Source organism: Mus musculus, chromosome 11 (assembly GCF_000001635.26).
Source record: "Mus musculus strain C57BL/6J chromosome 11, GRCm38.p6 C57BL/6J".
Classification (NCBI taxonomy): Eukaryota; Metazoa; Chordata; class Mammalia; order Rodentia; family Muridae; genus Mus; species Mus musculus.
Window position 1 is genome coordinate 50,950,210 of NC_000077.6, and position 19,925 is coordinate 50,970,134.

Below are 19,925 nucleotides of genomic sequence, written 5' to 3' on the forward strand. Positions count from 1 at the left end.
GGGGGGGAAAAAAATCCTTTCCCGGAAACGACCGTTTATGAGCCTGGTATGGTTTGTGGACAAGTTTGCCTCAGGTCAAGCAGTTTCTTTGCCATGAGCAGACTATGTTTAAACCTGCAGCTGATTTTAAAGGTAGGTTAAGGCAGAGGCTGACAACTCCTGCAGACTACGCTGATGGCATCCTGTGCTCTGCACCAGGGACTGCTCGCTGTTCAGATCGGTAAAGGTGTTTTGGAGGTAAGAAAAACTAAGGGGAGCAAGACTGTGAGCAACCACGCTCATAAAATAGGGCTCTGTGGCAGCAAATCTGCTGAAAAGAAAGGGAAGTCGGGCGGTGATTTCTGAGGGGCTGGGTCACAGCTCAGGGTCTCCCACTGGGATCTCAGTGAAAAAGCTTCGGGGTCTTTCTGGGCTACCATTCACCAAGATTACCCATCAGCCCTTTCTCCACTGCCCTCCTGTCTTTTTGAGCTTTTTAGCCTGTATCTCCTACCAGCTAACCCCCTCATAGTGTCTCAGCTCCTCACCCTGTCGACAGCTCATCAAACACTCCCCTACTTCTTTTTCCATTTCCAATCTTGAACTGCACACCCCACCCCCCACCCCCGTTTCTAGGTTCACCCTTAGGAGGAAAAGAGAGCCCCCAATTTTCTCGTGTTTCAAGAGGGTTATGGAGAGAGGGTGCCTTATCACCACTTAGTTCCAGGACTTTGGCGTCTCAAGGCTGAGGGGAAACATGGGTGGGGGTGGGGGACAGGGCAGATGACCAGTGGGGGCTGGGTGCAAGGTGGGGTACCAGTCCTCAGGCTGGGGAGGAAGAGCGAGTGAGGCAGCCGTAGAGGGCTGGGAGGGGAGAGAGTGGCTGTAGGGATGAGGGAAGCAGGGCGCTGGTGGAGGTGGTGTCCCATAGGTGTAGGGATAGGCAGAGGATTCTGGCAAGAAGCCAGAGAAGGTGGCCGTAGATAGATGGGCTATCGGCTGGAGAAGTGACCGCTCTTGCTTCCGTTGCTTAGCCCTGCGGTTCTGGAACCAGACCTGGGGAGAGGGAAGAGAAGACACATCACATTGGCACTCCTGTGCTGAATGGGTGGCAATGTCTCATAACCCCCAATGACAGGGAGTAGGCATCTGTTGTGTCACTGGAGCAAGGATAGCTTGCTCTCCATGAGGCTTGTCTGAGTCAGGGCTGCTGAGGAAGTAGAAACCTCTCTCTTACTTCCAACCTGCAGCCAACTCTCCCAGCTCTGACAACCTGGAGTCGGAAATGGCAGCTTCCAAATAAGACACCATGCCAGTTTTCTTCCCCCAGAGGGTTGGAAGTGTCCTTCAAGTGGGGCTGAGAACTAAAGCCCAGGAAAGCATTGTTTAGCAGGGAAGGCTGGGTTTAAGAAAGAGTTGAGTTCAGGTCATCTAACTCTAGGCTGAGACGTCAGGAATGTAAGGTTTATAGAAATGTAAGATTGGTCAGAGGCAAGATAGCTACACGTGTGAACAGTTAGGGTTGCCTGTTTGTTGTAGTTGTGCCAATATTAAAGGCTGGAGTGTCGGTCTTGACTGTATTTTTGTTTGTGCAGTGCTGGAAAGTCAGACACAAGGCTTTGTATGGGCTAGGTAGGGGCTTTACCCCTGAACTATGCCTCTGTAGATCTACATCTGATATCCATCAAGGTGGATGAGCTTAGAGCTGGGATCAGGTGCACTGGAGGTAGTGTTGACTGGTGAATATTTAAATGAGGGTTAAAAGTCCCATTTTTAGGCCCAGACAGCCCTCGTCCCAATGTTTGTTTCTTTCCCGAGAACCTTAGGGCATCATCACCTGGATTCTGGCTTCACTGAGGCCAGTGTCTTGGGCAAGCCCCTCTCGAGCCCAGATGTCAGGATACTGGTTCCTCCCAAAGGCTGACTCCAGCTGTTCCAGCTGTGCTGGGTTGAAGGTGGTGCGGTGGCGGCGCCGGGAGTGGGGACGGCCTCTCTGTGGGCAAAGCTTAGGTCTCCCCAGCTCTGTACCAGAGAGCCTCCTATAAGCCTCAGAGCTCCTGTCTATGGAGGGAGAAAAACGGAGGGAGACCCCCTTATTAATGGGACCACCAGCCCATCCTCACATCACTGTTGCGGGTTCCCCGTGTTCTGCTTCGTTCCTGAGACGTTGCTTTCCCGTGGGACTCCCCCACAAGAACTGTGTCAGCTTTCAAAATCACAGCTCCTGCCTTCAGCCTTTACCGCTGCTCTGGCTGCACGCCCACACGTTTGTGCGTCACCTTCCTGCATACATATGACCCACAGGACACACTTTGAGGGCGTACTCTTTGCTGTCTATCAATGACGTCTCTGGCTGCCACTCGCAGTTTTCATTTCCCAAGCACCTCCTTCATATGTCTCTCCTCCTCCACACGCCCCGTCTGCCCCACCCCCCCCAAGAGGATGAAGTGTTCCCCCTCCCCCTTACATGCAAACACATTCTCCACCCTGGGGTGAACTTCTTGACTTGATTCTTACCTCTGCCCTGGCCCTGCCACCAGCCTGCAGGAACTTGAGCTCGTGGGAAAGGCTTGCCTCTCTTCCCCAAAAGCTCCCTAAGCCCTCACATTAATTAGTCTAAGAGCCACCAGGGCAGAGAACAGAGAGGGAAGAGGAGACACCTGGGAAGGTGGGTGCCAAGGAAAGGAGGGGTCTGGTGTAGAGACACCTGTCCCCAGGGGAAACTAACGGTGTGGCTCCCCCCACCCCCCAACTAAGCACCCAGTGTCTTCAGACAGGCACTGCACTGCCCTCTAGGGAGGAAAACCCTATCCCTCCAGCTCCCTCGGAGGAGAAGGGACCTTGGGCAACCAGAAGGCTTCCGCTTTGCTGCTGCCCCAGTGCTGAGCCGGTGCCTTTCCACCACTCCCTCAGCCAGGGCCTCACTTCTCAACCTGTAAAGCGAAGGATTTCTGCTGTCTCACTTCCTAAGGTCCCCAAAGCTCCAATTCTGCTTTCCACCTGTCAACCTTCTGAAGTACAAACCATTCTCCAAAGCCAATGCGGACCCACGGACCCACGTCTGCTGCTCCCTCGGGGACCCAAGCCCATCCTGGGGATTCACTCACCTACCGTGGAGATCAGAGTCCCAGAGGCCACTCGTGGCTCAGGCAGGGATCGGCCACAGGCATGACCCTTCGTTTGCTTTTCCTGATGGCTCCTTCTTTGAGCTTCCATGGCTAGCCACCCAAACCAAAGATGGTCTAGCCTGCTGTCCTCTAGTCTGTGACTCCCCGAAGTCTTTCTCTGCTTCTGTCTATCTTGTCTTGTCTTCTGTTCTCTCTTCTCCCTGTTTCTACCTTCTACCTTTTTCTGAGTCTGTCCCTTGCTCTGTGTGTGTGTGTGTGTGTGTGTGTGTGTGTGTGTGTAGTATAGCTAGATATAGCTAGATACCTGTTTTCTCACAGTTTCCCCTTTTCCTAACCCTGCATCCTTCCTCTGAATTGACATCTCATTCTCTCTCTCTCTTGGCTTTGCCCAGTTTTCTCTCTGCCTCTACTTCCCGATGCTGCTCTGTTTTCTCTATTTACGTTCTCACGCTGCCTTTCTTTCTCCTTTAGTCTTGGAGAAGAGACCTCCTCCTGGCCCCATGAGCCTATCCAATCACTTCTTGGTCACCAGAGCCCCCTGGCTCGGGGGAGGATAACAAGTCAGATGAGAGAAGGTGCTCTGTCAGAGGGTCCAGGGGCTGAGGCCAAGAGCTCATATTCCCAGGGGACCAGATTCTTTTGTCCTGTTAAATCCCCCTTCTGGGAGCAGGCAGGGGACGGGGGGGGGGGAAGACATTCCTATTGAGACACCCCTCCTCTGAACCCCACTGTAGGGAGGGCGAGTGGAGAGGAGGACATGGGGTGGAAAGAAGGCATGACACCCCAGCATGTGAGTGAGCGATGCTCATACTACCCCCAGGAAACTCTGAGGGTGAAAAATCACAAGTGTATGCCAGTCCTCTTGGTCCTCTCGGATACCTTGGTAGCCCTAGGACAGTAGGACCCTCAGCACACACTGAAGCCCAAGAACCTTCAAGCACTACTAGGTGATCCCCACCCACACCCTCCATAAAACCCGGTATCAGATCCCACACCTGCTGGCCCCTCCCTGACCCAAGCCGATCCCCGATTCACTCAGCCTCACCAGCAAGCTTCCAGACCCCAGAGTTCCGAGTACACTCTGATTTCCTCATTATCACCTCCTCGCTCATTCAGAACCCTGAGGGTACCATGACATGGCAAGGTGACCTTGATCCTCCAGAGCATTTCAGTTCCAAGTGTATCCCGCCCAACTGAGACCTCAGGTCTCACCTTGAAGAGAATCCAGCTTCTCAGACTCTGCCATTCTGATTCTTCAAGGACACCCTGATACTTAGCTTCTCTGAGAGGTCAGGACAAGCTAGTGCCCCCAGCGCTGTCTCTTGAGGTGATTTTGACTATGGAAGTCTGTTCTTAGTATCCTTAGGATATCTTTCTTTTTTAAGGGCAAGCCAACAACTTAGAACAGACAGTAGGGTTTTCCAAGACACACTGAAACCGGGGGACTCTTTGACAACCAGGACTTTCCATCTCCACTATATGATTCCCACCCCTCCATAAAGTCCTTGCTTCTCAGGACACACACTAACCGATGACTCATGAGTCCCTTCATAACTTCACTGTCACCATAGGACAACCTGATCTCCAAGGTCAAACTAACTCCTCAAACACATCCCTTAAAACCATCAAGACTAGTCAAAACAGAATAACCATCAAGGTCCATTTGAAAGACTAATTAACTTGGTATTGTTAGAGTGTGTGTGTGTGTGTGTGTGTGTGTGTGTGTGTGTGCACATCTATAGGTGCCATGGTTCGTGCATGGAGGTCAGAGGAAGATTTGTGGGGAGTGGGTTCCCCCCAATATATGAGTCTCAGGGATCAAATTCATACCTTCTGGTTCAGCAACAAGTGACCTGACCCACTGAGCCATCTCATAGGTCCCAGGCCTCAGGGTCTTAATGCTCACAATATGATCCACAGAACAGCAGCACACAGGAGCTTGTTGGGGTCAGAATCTTGGACCTCACCTTCCTAGTGCATCAGAACCTGTGACCTTCCAAGATCCACAGCCGAACTGAGTGCACTTAGAACTGCAACCAGCACTCAGTCCCCATCTCCTGGTCTGCATCCCCTTACAGAGCTTCCTCACCCTCTTCAATGAGTGGAAGGAAACTTGTGGTTGAAAATACAAATCTTTACTCTCCTTGTTCCTCAGATATTTTGTAGAGAGGGAGGCTAAATTCCCATTGTCATTAATTTTTTAAGAAAATTACTTTAAAAAATGATTTGATCATATGAAGACTCTAATTAGAAATCAATCCAGCATATATCATATGGCTATAAAGTAGGTCTATAAAAAAAAAAACCCACAGGTGTCAACTCCAGGAGAAGGACATGTTTTACTAGGGCTGGAGTAATGGCCCAGCAGTTAAGAGCACTGGCTGCTCGTGCAGAAGGCTCAGGTTGGATCTCCAGCACCCACAAGGCAGCTGACAATCATCTATAACTCCAGTACCCGAGCATCCGATGCCTTCTTCTGAACCTACTGACCACCAGGGACACACATGGTGTACAGACATCCATGCAGGCCAGACACTCGTACACATACAGATTAAAAGAAAACAAATCTTAACACATGTTTTTTAATTTTAAGAAAGTATTTTCAAGGAAATTGCTAACTCAGCCTTTTGTGTTTCTTGGGGAAACCCACAGTGAAACACAAAAGTCTCCTTTACTTCTCTAGCAGCTTCTGGTTTTCTATGTCAGAGACAGATTCACTGTCACAGGGATTAAAGCACAGAATTGGCTTTCTGTTTTTAGTCATTACTTTCTTAGTATAAATCAGTAAACCGAACCTTAATCCTGAAGGCTTAGGGGCCATTCAGAATGAAGTCTAAGCAATTAGCAGAGTGTTCAGAACAAAGCTGCCGTGAGGTTCTCCACGGGGCACAGGACCAGGCATACGGTACGTGTGGTATGGGTCTCAGAGGATGATGAGGGTAAGTAGGACCCAGGACTGGGAAACAGTCTCTGGTAGCTGCTTTGCCCTGATTGAGCAGAGCCAGCCATATGTCAAAGGTCTGAAAGGGAAGTCAGGCCTGTTGTCTTGCTTAATGCTCAGCAGCTGGATTTCCAGGAGAGGGAGGATTGTGAGAGCAGTGGCTCCTGGCAGGAAGGACTCAAGGACAGGCACCTTAGAAGTTGGGCTTCCCTACTGTGAAAAGGAGCTGACTTTCAACAAAGTAGCAGGGGCCAAGGTAGGGTTCCACCCACCTGGAAGAATTCTTCCTGCACCAGAGCCCCACCTCTGCTAGGAGCTCCTTTGAATCCCGCAGAGAAGACCAACACTAGCTTGGCTCTGAATCTTAGAAATTTTCCTTAATTTCAGTATGGCTATTGTATATCACCATGACCACTTCCTTCTGAGAACTCAATCCAAGAATACACTTAGGTAAACAGATATTCATGTAAGATTGAATTCGGTTTCATAAATGTGTACTTGACAAACACAAACAAATACTGGCTATATTATGGAAGCATAGATGTATGAAATAATAAAAACACGCAGGGGGGAGAATATGGATCAGTTGGTAGAGCTCTTGTCTAACGTCCATTCCCAGCCCCATGTAAGCCAGCTGTGGTGCTCACCCCTACAACCACAGTCGCAAGGGAGATGGGATACCTGGCAGTTCTGGGCTATCTGTATAGTGAATGTGAGCACAGCCTGGGCTTTGTGAGATCCTGACTAAAAGGGTAAGAGAAAAATGCCTTGATATCATGAAACTGAACTGTTTTTGCCTTCTACATCTTCTGATTTCTCAGATGGAAAAACAAACTCAGAAGAACAATGTTGCATGTCCAGGTTCAAGTAACAAGTCTGAACACCAAACTATTCTCATCTTAAGGTATTCCGTGTCCAGGGTGCATGTGTACCTCTAATGAGGATCTACAGGGAGTCAGCCCTGGTGGCCCTCAAAGTAGGCAACTTGATTCACATCGTCCTCAAGGAACTCACAGTCCTCAGGGAGGGAGGATATATTAATTGGCTGCTATTCTTCTTCCTCCTCTTCTTCTTCCTCTCCTTCTCCTTCCCCTTCCTCCTCCTCCTCTTCTTCCTCTTCCTCCTCTTCTTCCTCTTCCTCTTCTTCCTCTTCTTCCTCTTCCTCCTCCTCCTCCTTCTCTCCTCTTCCTCCTTCTTCTTCCCCTTCCCCTCCTCCTCCTCCTTCCTCTTCCTCTTCTTCTTCTTCCCCTTCCTCTTCCCCTCCTCCTCCTTCTCTCCTCCTCCTCCTCCTTCTTCCCCTTCCCCTCCTCCTCCTCCTTCCTCTTCCTCTTCTTCTTCTTCCCCTTCCTCTTCCCCTCCTCCTCCTTCTCTCCTCCTCCTCCTTCTTCTTCCCCTTCCCCTCCTCCTCCTCCTTCCTCTTCTTCTTCTTCCCCTTCCTCTTCCCCTCCTCCTCCTTCTTCCTCTTCTTCTTCCACTTCCTTCCTTTCCTTCCTTCCTTCCTTCCTTCCTTCCTTCCTTCCTCCCTCCCTCCCTCCCTCCTTTTCTCTCTCTCTCTATCAGTCCCTCTAGGGAGAGTGACGAGAAGACTGCCATTCTAACTGACTTGTGGAGGCCCCTGTGTCTTACTAGAATGCTCTCCAGTGAGAAAAAGGTCCATCAGTTCTAAGGCTGAGCTGTGACTTTTCATCATCCAGGTTTAAACAGGGAGTTAACTGAGACAAGGCTTCTATAAAGGCATCTGACTGCAGAAGAAAGCAGCCAGTGAGGGGGCCTGGGGAAGTTAAGATGCCACTGTCTCAATAGCACACATGTCCACACAACCACATGCTTCCTATAAAGTTCCCATCTTCCTTCCAAATGTAGAATTGAGTGCCACATCTAACTAATTTTCTTACTTTGTTTAAGACAAAGAAGTCTCTGAGTAGAATTCTGCACAGTGACAACAGTTCTTCTGTCCACAAGGACATTATGATGCTGTGTTACAAGGTTAGGAATAAACCATCAGGCTGGCTCTTCACAGTACCAAGTGCAGTGAGGGGTAAAGAGGTACCTAAAGCAATCGGAGTTGCATAAACAGCATTGTCCTCAGCTGAAGGGACAGATGATATCCATGAGAGTTATGGCTACGTGGTTTTGTTTTGGGTCCTTCCTTCTGTTAAATGACGCTATTTCTAACTTTCAGACTTTAACACAGTGACGTGAGAAGATGTATGCCTGAGAGGAAGGGCGGTGAGTGGTTCTCAGCTCATCTATAAATGAGACATAATGAAAATGTGGAGGAAGGAACAGGGAAGAACTAAACAGGGGTCTTAGTTGTTCTATGTTGGCTAAGTATCATGGAATCCATGACTGGGGAACACTGTTCACTTCTGATTCTCTCTCTCGCCACCTCTAGACCTCTTCATAAATTCTTTATATAATGTAATTATCAGAGGATCAATAAATAGTACACGAGAGAAATGTGCACACTAAATGTCCGTTAAATATGATATGTGAATTAAGCTCATGCAACCAAACATAAATAAGTATTATAGAGATTGACCAGATATGCATTTCAGCCAAATGTACTCCACAGGATTATCTTAGGCTCTGAGGATGCAGCTCAGAGGCATAGCATCACCCCAGCACGTATTAGGTGACCATCATAATTTCCAACATCCCCCCACACTAAGTTAAAATCTCTTTAGTACATGGAGCCTGATCAATTACATCTTCCTTTTACTTTCAGTTACACTTTGTCCCCCAAGGGACATGGCCTGAGAGAACTAGATGACAGCTACAGAATTCTATTCTGCAGACTCTCTGGAAAGTCAGATAAAGAAGAGATCATTTTGGGGCTGTTCTTGGGCATGTACATGGTCACCATCTCTGGGAACCTACCCATCGTCCTAGCCATCAGCTGGAACCCTCATCTCCACACACCCATGTATTTTTTCTTGGCCAACAGCTCCAGTATTGACATGAGTGCTCCATCTTTTATTGTCCCCAAGGCTTTGGTGAACCACTTGTTGGGAAGCAAGTCTATCTCTTACGGGGTGTATGACCCAGATCTATTTCTTCATCACATTCAGCAATACGGATGGCTTCCTCCTGAGTGTGATGGCCAATGACCACTATGTGGCCATCTGTCACCTTCTCCACTACACCATGATGATGAGGCCCAGACTCTGTGTTCTTCTGGTGGCCATATCTTGGGCCATCACAAACCTGCATGCTCTCTTGCATACTTTCCTCATGGTTCAACTCACCTTCTGTTCCCACAATGCAGTGCACCACTTCTTTTGTGACCCTTATCTTATCCTGAAGCGCTCTTGTTCTGACACCTTCATCAATGACATCACAGCCTTCACTGTGGGTGGGCTGATCTCTATCACACCATTCATATACATCACTGTTTTCTATGCCTATATTCTCTCCAATGTGCTGAAGTTCCCATCTATTCAGAGAATAAGGAAAGCCCTGTCCACGTGTGGGTCTCACCTCACTGTGGTCTCTCTCTTCTATGGGTACTGACCATTTGTTTGTACCCTTCATCCTCCTAGTCAAAAACATGGTGGACACTGTCATCCTAACAGTGGTGACACCCATGGTCAATCCCTTCATCTACTGCCCTAGGAATCCTGACATGAAACAAATAATAAGAAAACTAATAATTACGAGGCCAGTTTTGTCAAGATTCCAGAACTATTAAATTTTAGAACTAAGATCAGAGATGCTCAGTTGGTCTAAGAGGCTTGCACTGCCATTTCTCTCCTTAATGTTATGTCATTCTGAGTATCCTTTGAACTGGAGACTGACACATGTTCACAAACTATGAGTGTGTTATTTACTTATTTTGTATGTTAGGGGTCAACCTTAACACCACCATATAATCTCTGTCTCTCCTATCTATGTATCTATTTATGTATCTTTTATCTATCATCTCTCTACTTATCATTTATCAATATCTATCATCTATTTATATCTATATATCATGTATTTATCTATATCTATCTTCTGTTTATCTATATCTATCTATCTATCTATCTATCATCTATCTATCTATCTATCTATCTATCTATCTATCTATCTATCTATCTATCTATCTAACACCTATCTGTACATCACCTACCTGTCTGTCTATCTATCTATCTCTCTATCTATACATCATCTACTTGTCTGTCTATCTATCTATCTATCTATCTATCTATCTATCTATCTATCTATCTAAGTGAAAGTGAGGCTCAGAAGAGTTGTTCTACTGATATAGTTTGATTCCCAGATGTATCTTTAAAGGTGAGTTTAGCAGCTAACACTATGACTTGGGACTGTAAATCATGAGTGAAAAATTATATATGCCAGATGTTCATCAGCATTTAATGAAATTTGAATTCAGCTGCATCTAATCAAACATGATTAAACATTATAAAAACTATTTATTTCAACAAAGCAAACACCATAGAATTGATTAAAGTGAGTTAATTTTCAAACAGCAGCAAAGGAAAGTAGCATAAAAATTTTGCTTGAGAGATGTTTACAATAACTGAAGTTCCTATATTTATTAAACCATATTACAATATAGCTGTAATCAAACTACAGAATGGTCAAAGGTTCTGTAGACTAGAAATGAAAAGCTAGACATAGCCGCGGGGGCAGAACAGCGGACCAGAAATTTCCAGAGGTTCATCTCTCATCAAAAGCAGTATCAGAAAACATCATAATTATTTCAGAACTTTGAGTCTAGCTTGGCCAGTTATAACAATCAGGAAATTCTGTATGAGGGACAAGTCCACAGCTTTGTGAACTACCAGCATTCCCTACTCATCAGCTCACTGTATATGTGGGGAGAGCAGCTTCCATTTCAGAGGGATTCATGGAGTGTTTCCTGCCAAAATGTGCGTCTGAGTGATTTGGTTGATCTAGCAGAGCTCAGAGGGAACGGCAGAAGCATACTTTGATTACAGCCATTTATGCTGTAATGGCTTCTACCATTCCCTGTAATGGCCTTTTTAGGAGATTTTATGGGGATACTGTATGAAATAAATCACGATGGCTCATTTTCAGTCTGGGGAATGTAATCCATCAAGAAGTACACTGGACTGGACACTTGTCTCCCCTAGCTAACAGCTGGCACCTTTTTGACCTGGGTGCTTTTCAGTTCATCTCAGGGTTGCAGATAGTACTGAGCCCACAGCTCTGAAAAGGAGGGACTATCAGGCTTCGGGAAGATGGGGAATCTGGGATGGGGGCTATGCTATAGGTGGGAGCATTGTATCACTCTGAAAACTCCTGATGAGGAGGAATTCAGGGAACAAAGAAGTGTGATTAAGTGTGAGAACCTCTATCATCGTTGCTATATGGTGCTTGCAGACAAGAGCCTAGCATAGCAGCCCTCTGAGAGGCTCCACCCAGCAGCTGACTGAGATAAATGCAGCTATCCACAGACAAACTTTGAACCCACGAGGGTCAGAACCCTCGTGGAAGAATTAGGGGAAGGCTTTAAGTCCCTCAGGGAGATGGCAACCCCACAGGAAGACTAACAGTGCCAACTAATGTAGACTCCAGGGAACTCCTAGGGACTGACCTAATCCTGCAGACACTTGATGCACCAGGGTTGGAAGATACTGGGTGGGTGGGGGGGGGTGTTACTTTCTCAGAGTCGAAAGGGAGGGGACAGCATTTGAGATGTAAATTTTTAAAAAAATGTGAGAACCACTGTTTTGCACTAAATAGGCATGCCAGGTGTTTTAGTTTTAGATTTAGTTTTTGTTTTTTATTTGTTTGTTTGTTTGTTTGTTTGTGTTGCCTTTTCTCTAAGCTGACATGTGACTCTTTGAAGTAAAGACCTAAAGTGTTTGTCTTACTGCTCTGACTCTTTCTCCAGTGCTCTCATTATGGAGCAAGGATCAGTATTTCTAACACTTTAACTCTTCCAATGCCTTTTCTTCTTCTCTTTTGCTCAGGCATTTAAAGAGACGCCAGTCAAGTCACTGCTCAACCAGAGACATAGGAATCAGAAACCTCAGGGAATTTCAAATAGCTAAGAACACCAAGTTAGAAAAATATTTCACTTAAGTAAAACCTAGTCAGCTCTGCCATGCTCAAACAACTGAAATTAAGAATGACTGTCAGGAATAATACAGTGTGTAACTGAATCCCAGAGACATTTGAAAGGAAATTAGATTTTTTTTTTTTTTTTGAAACAGTGCATTATGTAGCCCAGGCTGCTCGGGAACTTGCATTGTAGCCAGGATGTCCCTGGACTTCTGATCCCTCCACCTCTGTCTCTCCAGTGTTGAGGTTACAGGGGAGCTCCATCTGGTTTTTGTGACTCTGTGCATCAGACCCAGGGCATGCACAAAGGCAAGCACTCAGAAAGCTAGGAATATTATTCCCATCTCTACTATGATCAGTTTGACAAATTGGGTGAAAAGGGAAAATTCCAGGGAAAAGGAAAAACTTTAGCAAAAAGTGTCCAACTAAATAAAAATAAATTCTTAGTCACTCAGTTAATGAAATTTTAATTTTATATCTTCTAAAGTCAAAACCTGTTGTAACTCTGTTGGTGTTAATATTGATATTTCATAAACTCAGAAAATGCAGTAGCACAAAACTTTCCTATACATACATGAAATCAGTATAACATATAGACATACATGAAGTCAGTATAGTATATATATGTCCCGGTCTCCGCAGTCTCCGGCCTGCGGCGACACGAACGACACAGACACCAAGTCGGGTTCACGCAGCAAATTTACTTCAGGCTTTTCCTTACCCAGCACCTTCTTCTTAGGGCAAGGGCTAAACTACTCCTATTACAACAGCTTCTCTTACTCTACTTCTACTCATGGCAAGGGCTAAAACTACTCTTATTCTACTTCTGACTTCTACCTAGGGCAAGGGCTAAACAACAACTCCTCGATACTCGCACTGACTCACCTCCTTCTAGCTCCACCTCACCTCATCCAATCAGAATTCACACACACACACACACACACACACACACACACACACACACACACACACACGCTCCAGGCACGAGCTTAGGTCGTTCACAGATAGGCTGACAGGTCTGGATCACGAGGAACTGTCCAGCCTGGCAGGCAGCCCACGCATGCAGCCTCACTGCGCATGCTCGGGCAAGGCAGTAAACAAGTGGGTCTCATGGGGCCTGCGGCCACACCCGCTTCCTGCATATAAACATATATGAAGTCAGTATAACATATACACATATGTGAAGTTAGTATAACATATATACATATATATGAAGTCAGTATAGCATATATATATGAAGTCAGTATAACATATACACATATGTGAAGTCAGTATAACATATATACATATATGAAGTAAGTATAACATTAGTCTGAAATTTTAAATGTTACAAGAAATCAAACTACACAACCACCAGTATCATCAGCATTAATATGGACTAAAGAAAACAAAAATGGAGCCTTTATCAGGGTCTCCATCATTAGAGGAACTGGTCAATTGCCAAAGCTACAGCTGTAATAGATGCTATTATAACCGTAGGCATTGGTACAGGAAAAGATAGTAACAAGAGAACATTAATAATAATATAAATACTCAATACACTCCAAATCAAAAGACTCTTTGACCTAACAAAGAGTCTTTATCAAACACATAGAGCTGGAGCTAGGAATGTAGCTCAGGGGTAGGGAATTTGCCTAGCACACCTAAGGCTCTAGGTTCGATTCCCAGCATTGCAAAAGAAAAGATAACAGCCCATCTAAACAACAGCAACAAAATACAGGGATAAACTTATCTAAGATGAATACTAAATGTTCCTCTCTGCATAAATGTGCCTCCAAAGGAAGGTAATGTCCTACACAAAACTGAGGAGAAATACCAGCCAGTGCAATAAGGCAAGAGAAGATGAAAAGAAAAGAAAAATTAAAGTTCATCTTGTCTGTAGACAAAGTGACTTCCTATCACACATTTTTTTTTAATTCCACAGAGAAAGAAAGAAACTTTACCAAATATCTAGTTTTGTAGTTAGGAAGGTGTCCTGGTTTAGTTTCTGTTGCTGTGATAAACACAATGGCCAAAAGAAATTTGGATATGAAAACATATGTTTCATCTCGTAGGTCAGACTCCATCAACAGAGGAAGCTAAAAAATAGAAAAGGAAGCAGGGGTCACAGAGATCCTCCATCTGCCTAGGACTGGTGTTGCCCGCAGTCCCTAAATCTATAAGAAATTGGGAAAATGTCATACCAACATGCTCACAGGTCTTTCTGATCTAGGCAATTCTTCTGTTGAGTTTTCTTTGTCCCAGGTGACTCTGAGATGTGTCAAGTGACAGCTGAAGCCAACTATTCCAGAGGGTGGCAGGATATAAGTCAAAACTCAAAATTCATCATTTTGCTATACAGCAATGGTGAATAAGTGGAAATTTGCAGTTTCTTAAGTGACTTTAAAGTAGTATAAAATCACTTGAGCTGGTGTCGTGGCGCACACCTTTAATCTGCACTTGAGAAGCAGAACCAGGAGCAACTCTGGAATTCAGGCCAGCTTGGTCTACATAGCAAGTTCCAGGCAAGCCAAATCTAAACAGTGACACCCTGCCTCAAAAAATAAATAAGATAAAGATTAAAATATGGAATCGATGTTAATAAATGTAAAGCCTATATCCTGAAAACAAACAAATGAAAAGGAAATCTGAAAATGGAAAAAAAGAAAAAACTTGGAAAACCCCTTATGTACAGGAAACCATTGGCTTATCTGCAGGTTGACTTATCTGCAGGAAACCATTGGCTTATCTGCAGGAAACCATTGGACTATCTACAGGAAACCATTGGCTTATTTGCAAGAAACCACTGGCTTATCTACAGGAAACCAGTGGCTTATCTGCAGGAAACCATTGGCCTATCTATAGGAAACCATTGGTTCAGAAAACAACACATGGGTTTTCCATGAGCCAAATTGCTGTATTACACAGAAGAATTTATTTCCCAAGAGACCGACAAACAGCTGTTAACCTTTTCTGTGGGAAATGAACTAAAGTCGCACAACTTGGAAAAGAACAGGGCTGGGGATTGATATCACTAGATCTCACGATTCATTAGAAAATCACAGAAGGTTAGCAGAGGCATAGACACATGGATCATGGGACATGTTGAGTTCGTCTGTATGTCCAAGCACATGTGACCAAGTGGATGTGAGACAAAGTCTCCCAATCAAGCCAATGAGAGAGTATAATCTTTCAACAAATATCCATGATAATCAATTGACCATATTAAAAACACTCAACACAGCTTAGCTTTGAATTAAATAAAAAATAACTCTAGAATAGATATTTAAAAAGTTAAAATGATATATTTCTAGGAGAAACAAATAGCAATAAATTTCTGTGATCTTGGGTTAGGCAAAGATTTTGTAGCAACAGCAACAAAAGCATGACTCAAAAACACTTTTAAAAATTACCAGTCACAGTTTAGTATAATTCGAAATGTATCCTCTTCAAATATTTCCTTAAGGAAAATAGAGGGCTATGGGGGAAGAGAAAAGGGTCTAGCCACAGTATGAAGGGAAGAACAAGGGGGGATAGTAGGGGAAGAACACACACACACACACACACACACACACACACACACACACAGGATGTCATGTTTCCTCTTGTGTGGATATAGATTCAAATATATGTATATATGTATGTATGTATTATGTATGTATGTATGTATGACCTGTGTACATGTGTATGAATATATGTGTATAACCTGGAAGGAGATGAAGAAAAATTGAGGGAGAAGAAATCAGCAAGGAGGTAAGATGGAGACACAGGGGATCATATATGAGGTAAACATGAGCGAAGTGCAGTAATATGTATTCTATCATATACATACATATGTGATATATATACATACATATGCATATATGATATATACATAACAACACACACATATATACATATACCACACACATATATACATACACACATTATATATGTACACACAGATACATATATGAAAATATCAGAATGAAAGCCATTATTTCACTAAAACTAATAAATTAATAAAGCAAATAATTGAAAATACTCAAGAGAAAAAGTGGAAAGAGCCTCTACAGGCCCGTTTCCCGAGTCCAGGAAGGAACTGTACACAGTGAGCTCCAGCGCGTGCCCCTAATGAGGACTGCTGAGGACTCAGCCCAAGGGGCGCTCTGATTTGGCAGCGATCTTTATGACAACCTGGATCTCAAGGGACGGAGGAGCCGCTTGTTAGTTTCCAATCACTTAAACTTGACCAGAGGGAGCTATGTGTTTCTCCAGTGAGGGAGACACCTTTGGTTTTCAACCCCAACTGTGACTTCGCGTCCTCCAGGTTCAAGCACAGAGGCAGCAGGGACGAGGACTCTGTAAAGGCTGGGACAGCAGCATAGAAGAGCAGGTGAGAGGGCCCGGCAAGCAATGAGGGAGGGGCACCTTCACCCCCGATAGAAGATGGATTCACATGGATGCAAACGTGTGAAACGATATGGAGAAAAAACAAAGAGAGACCTACCCAGTTCCCCTGCATCGGACCAAGCTCAGGGGAGAAAAGGCCTGTTCTCCCTCATACATGCAAGGTCTCTTCTGTCAGGGTGCACTGTCTGCTGAGAGTACAGCAAAGACACATCCAGGGTGAAAACAGAAAAGTACAAACTGCTAAATAGCCCATGGCTATCAGCAGGCAGGGCTAGGACCTCAGAGGCAAGAGCCCACTTCAGTATACCCTTGCTTGGATATCTCGGGCACACAAAGCAGTCTTGTTCACCCTTTAATCTCCATGTTTGTGTCCACTGTTTGCCCCTGATCATCCTCTATACTGTCAATTATACAACACAGTGTCTCCAAGGCAGGCCACTTAGATATTCTGCCCAGCCCCACGGAGGGGTCTTGGTTTGAATCTAAGCCCACAGATTAAGCAGCCTTAATTTTACGGTCCAGGATCACAAACACTGGTGCAGATGTGCTTGGTGTCTCAGATAGTTACACACTTGCTCAGCTCACGAGAAATAATGGATGAAAGCAGAGTCAATGTATGGAAGTCAGAGAAACTGAAATCACCATTTAATGAAGTACAAGAAACACCACCTCCCAGTGAAGAGGCTGCGGGGTGGAGATGGTGCAGAATTCTAGTGCAGAGGATGCCCAAAGAACACCTAAGCATTAAGAGAACTTAGGTACATGGCGTGCTGTACTGTGTGACTTCCTTTGGAGGCTCAACTTGCTAGGAGTTTAAACCATGGAATGATTTTATTGTCCAGCAACTCAGTCTCCTAGAGCCAATCATTCTAGAGGCAGTGTAACAACAGCATTCATCCTAGTGACAGTCCCACATGATATTTCAAATACTAGACTCCTTCCCTGAAATCCTACTACCTCTCTCTATCTCTGACCCCACTATGGCATCTGTCCAGAAGAACGGATACTAATGTATACGAGACATATACTTTCCCGTGTGTCTTGATAACACCTGTCACTCGCTCATTCCTCAAATTCTCTTTAAAAGTACTCTTACAATGTTTGTGTGCACATGTCAAGGTACACAAGTGGAGGTCAGAGAAGAACACGCTGGAGTTGGCTCGCTCCTTCCATCCCATGGGTCCTCTGACTGAACTCAGCTCATGGAGTTGCCTTGTTGACAGGCACCCATACCCTCTGAGCCTTTTCCCTGGTCCCCTATTTTTCACATTCTAAGGTGCATCTTAGCCACACTCCACTGGGAACATTTTCCAATTTTAAAAAGATACTTCCCACCTCATTTCAGTTCTGGGTTTTAATCCTCTGTTGATGGTTTCAAATCTCAGCATTTTGGTAATTTCCCTGGTGGAGCTCACACCACGGGTGGATTCATTACCCCAAAGTGTCTACACACTAGCCAGTCTTCTCAAAATGTTGATGTCAGGCACACCAGTGTACCCTGTGTCCCAGCAGGCAGGGCCGTATCTCACACGTCATCTCTTCTGTTTCCCTTTCCCCAGGATTTTGGTCACTGAGAGACCAGCTCTCCTCTCTTCGTGTTTAAGCACCCTGAATCTTACACAGACACAGAAGCCAAAGCCTCTTCCCTCAGCCCTTCGTGGCAGTGCTGGTCTCTCAGTCCTGGAGTTTAGGTTTAGATAGTCTGAATTTGCTCCTTTTCTGTCTGTAAATTTCTTTCTTCCAATAGAAAAACAAGCCAGCTGCTTCAGGTGTCTGCTCTTCTGCCTGAAGGAAAGGGAAGAAAGCCTCTTACACAGCTCACCGCATCCCTGCAGCCGAGGCATGACAATGTAAGGGCAGGTAAGATGCTGAGCAAAACTGTCAGTCTGCTCTCTTCACTCTAAAGGTTTCAGCTTCCAAGAAAATTAGAACAGTTGTTGGTAAAATCTTCAGGATTCTAGAGTGGCATCAGATAAAGGATTTACTTCTTGGTTAAAATTTCAATAAATGTTAGCTACTCAAAGTACAGTGTGAAGAAACAACATTTGGATAAATCACCTACCTCATTGCCTCCAGCTTCTGTTGTTTCACCTATAATGTGAGATATAATAGCACAGTTATTAGACCAAGGAAAGTTTTGCATAAGAAAGAACTTATATATGCAAACAGGAGTGAGGAAGAACACGGTCACTGCAATCAAAGTAAAGTTAACCAGACTCTTCTGTAAATGTTCAGTTAGACTACTCAGGTTTAGTAAATTCAAAACTAACAACTAAGCTCTTCCAAATTATATTGATGATTTGGCTTATGTGTTGAAATCCAATCATACCTGGCAATGGAACTTTCTCCCCCATAGATATGGTCAGAGAGAACCAGTCAACAGCCATAGAATTCCTCCTTCTGGGAATTGCTGGGCAGTCAAAGGAGGAAGAGGTCATCTTCGGAATGTTCTTGTGGATGTACTTGGTCACCGTTTGTGGGAACCTTCTCATCATCCTGGCCATCAGCTGTGACCCTCATCTCCACACACCCATGTACTTCTTCTTGGCCAACCTCTCCAGTGTTGACATCTGTTTTTCCTCAGTCACTGTCCCCAAGGCTCTGGTGAACTACATGTTGGGAATCAAGACCATCTCTTACACAGAGTGTATGACCCAGATCTATTTCTTCATCACATTCATCAACATGGATGGCTTCCTCCTGAGTGTGATGGCCTATGACCGCTATGTGGCCATCTGTCACCCTCTCCACTACACCATGATGATGAGGCCCAGACTCTGTGTTCTCCTGGTGGCCATATCATGGGCCATCACAAACCTGCATGCTCTCTTGCATACTCTCCTCATGGTTCGACTCACCTTCTGTTCCCACAATGCAATGCACCACTTCTTCTGTGACCCCTACCCTATCCTGAAGCTCTCTTGTTCTGACACCTTCATCAATGACATCACAGCCTTCACTGTGGGTGGGCTGACCTCTATCACACCGTTCACATGCATCACTGTTTCCTATGGGTATATTCTCTCCAATGTGCTGAAGTTCCCATCTATTCAGGGAATAAGGAAAGCCCTGTCTACTTGTGGGTCTCACCTCACTGTGGTCTCTCTCTTCTATGGGGCGATCCTGGGGGTCTACATGCACCCTTCGTCTACATATTCAGTACAGGACATGGTGGCCACTGCCTTTTTCACAGTGGTGACACCCATGGTCAATCCCTTCATCTACAGCCTGAGGAATCGTGATGTCAAAGGAGCCCTCAGGAAACTCATGTGTAGGAGACTCACTTCTTCGAGATTCTACAACTAGACAGTTTTAGGACAGAGAAGACTGACAATGAAGCAACTGAGTCTGAGGTGAGTATAATCTTCATGATTGTATTTCTTACTCATGTTGCCATCTTTAAGTGCCACACTGATGAATGCTCATAACTATAAAATCATGAATTTATTGTCTCTGTGTGGAACAAGTTGTGT

At 45.0% G+C, this 19,925-nt stretch overlaps 2 protein-coding genes and 1 pseudogene across 2 annotated transcripts; 2 read left to right on the plus strand and 1 right to left on the minus strand.

The window, feature by feature from the left end:
- Window positions 1-596: 596 nt before the first annotated feature.
- Window positions 597-3,548, minus strand: Prop1 (paired like homeodomain factor 1). The gene is made up of 3 exons (NM_008936.2): window positions 3,087-3,548; window positions 1,817-2,040; window positions 597-1,035 (listed from the first exon to the last, which is right to left on the minus strand). Exons 1-3 carry the CDS (start codon window positions 3,193-3,195, stop codon window positions 697-699), a joined length of 672 nt encoding a protein of 223 aa, NP_032962.1. The 5' UTR covers window positions 3,196-3,548; the 3' UTR covers window positions 597-696.
- Olfr1379-ps1 (olfactory receptor 1379, pseudogene 1) lies at window positions 8,800-9,739 on the plus strand (annotated as a pseudogene).
- Olfr1378 (olfactory receptor 1378) lies at window positions 18,811-19,758 on the plus strand. The gene has a single exon (NM_146910.1). It carries the CDS (start codon window positions 18,811-18,813, stop codon window positions 19,756-19,758), a length of 948 nt encoding a protein of 315 aa, NP_667121.1.
- The last annotated feature ends 167 nt before the right edge of the window (window positions 19,759-19,925 follow it).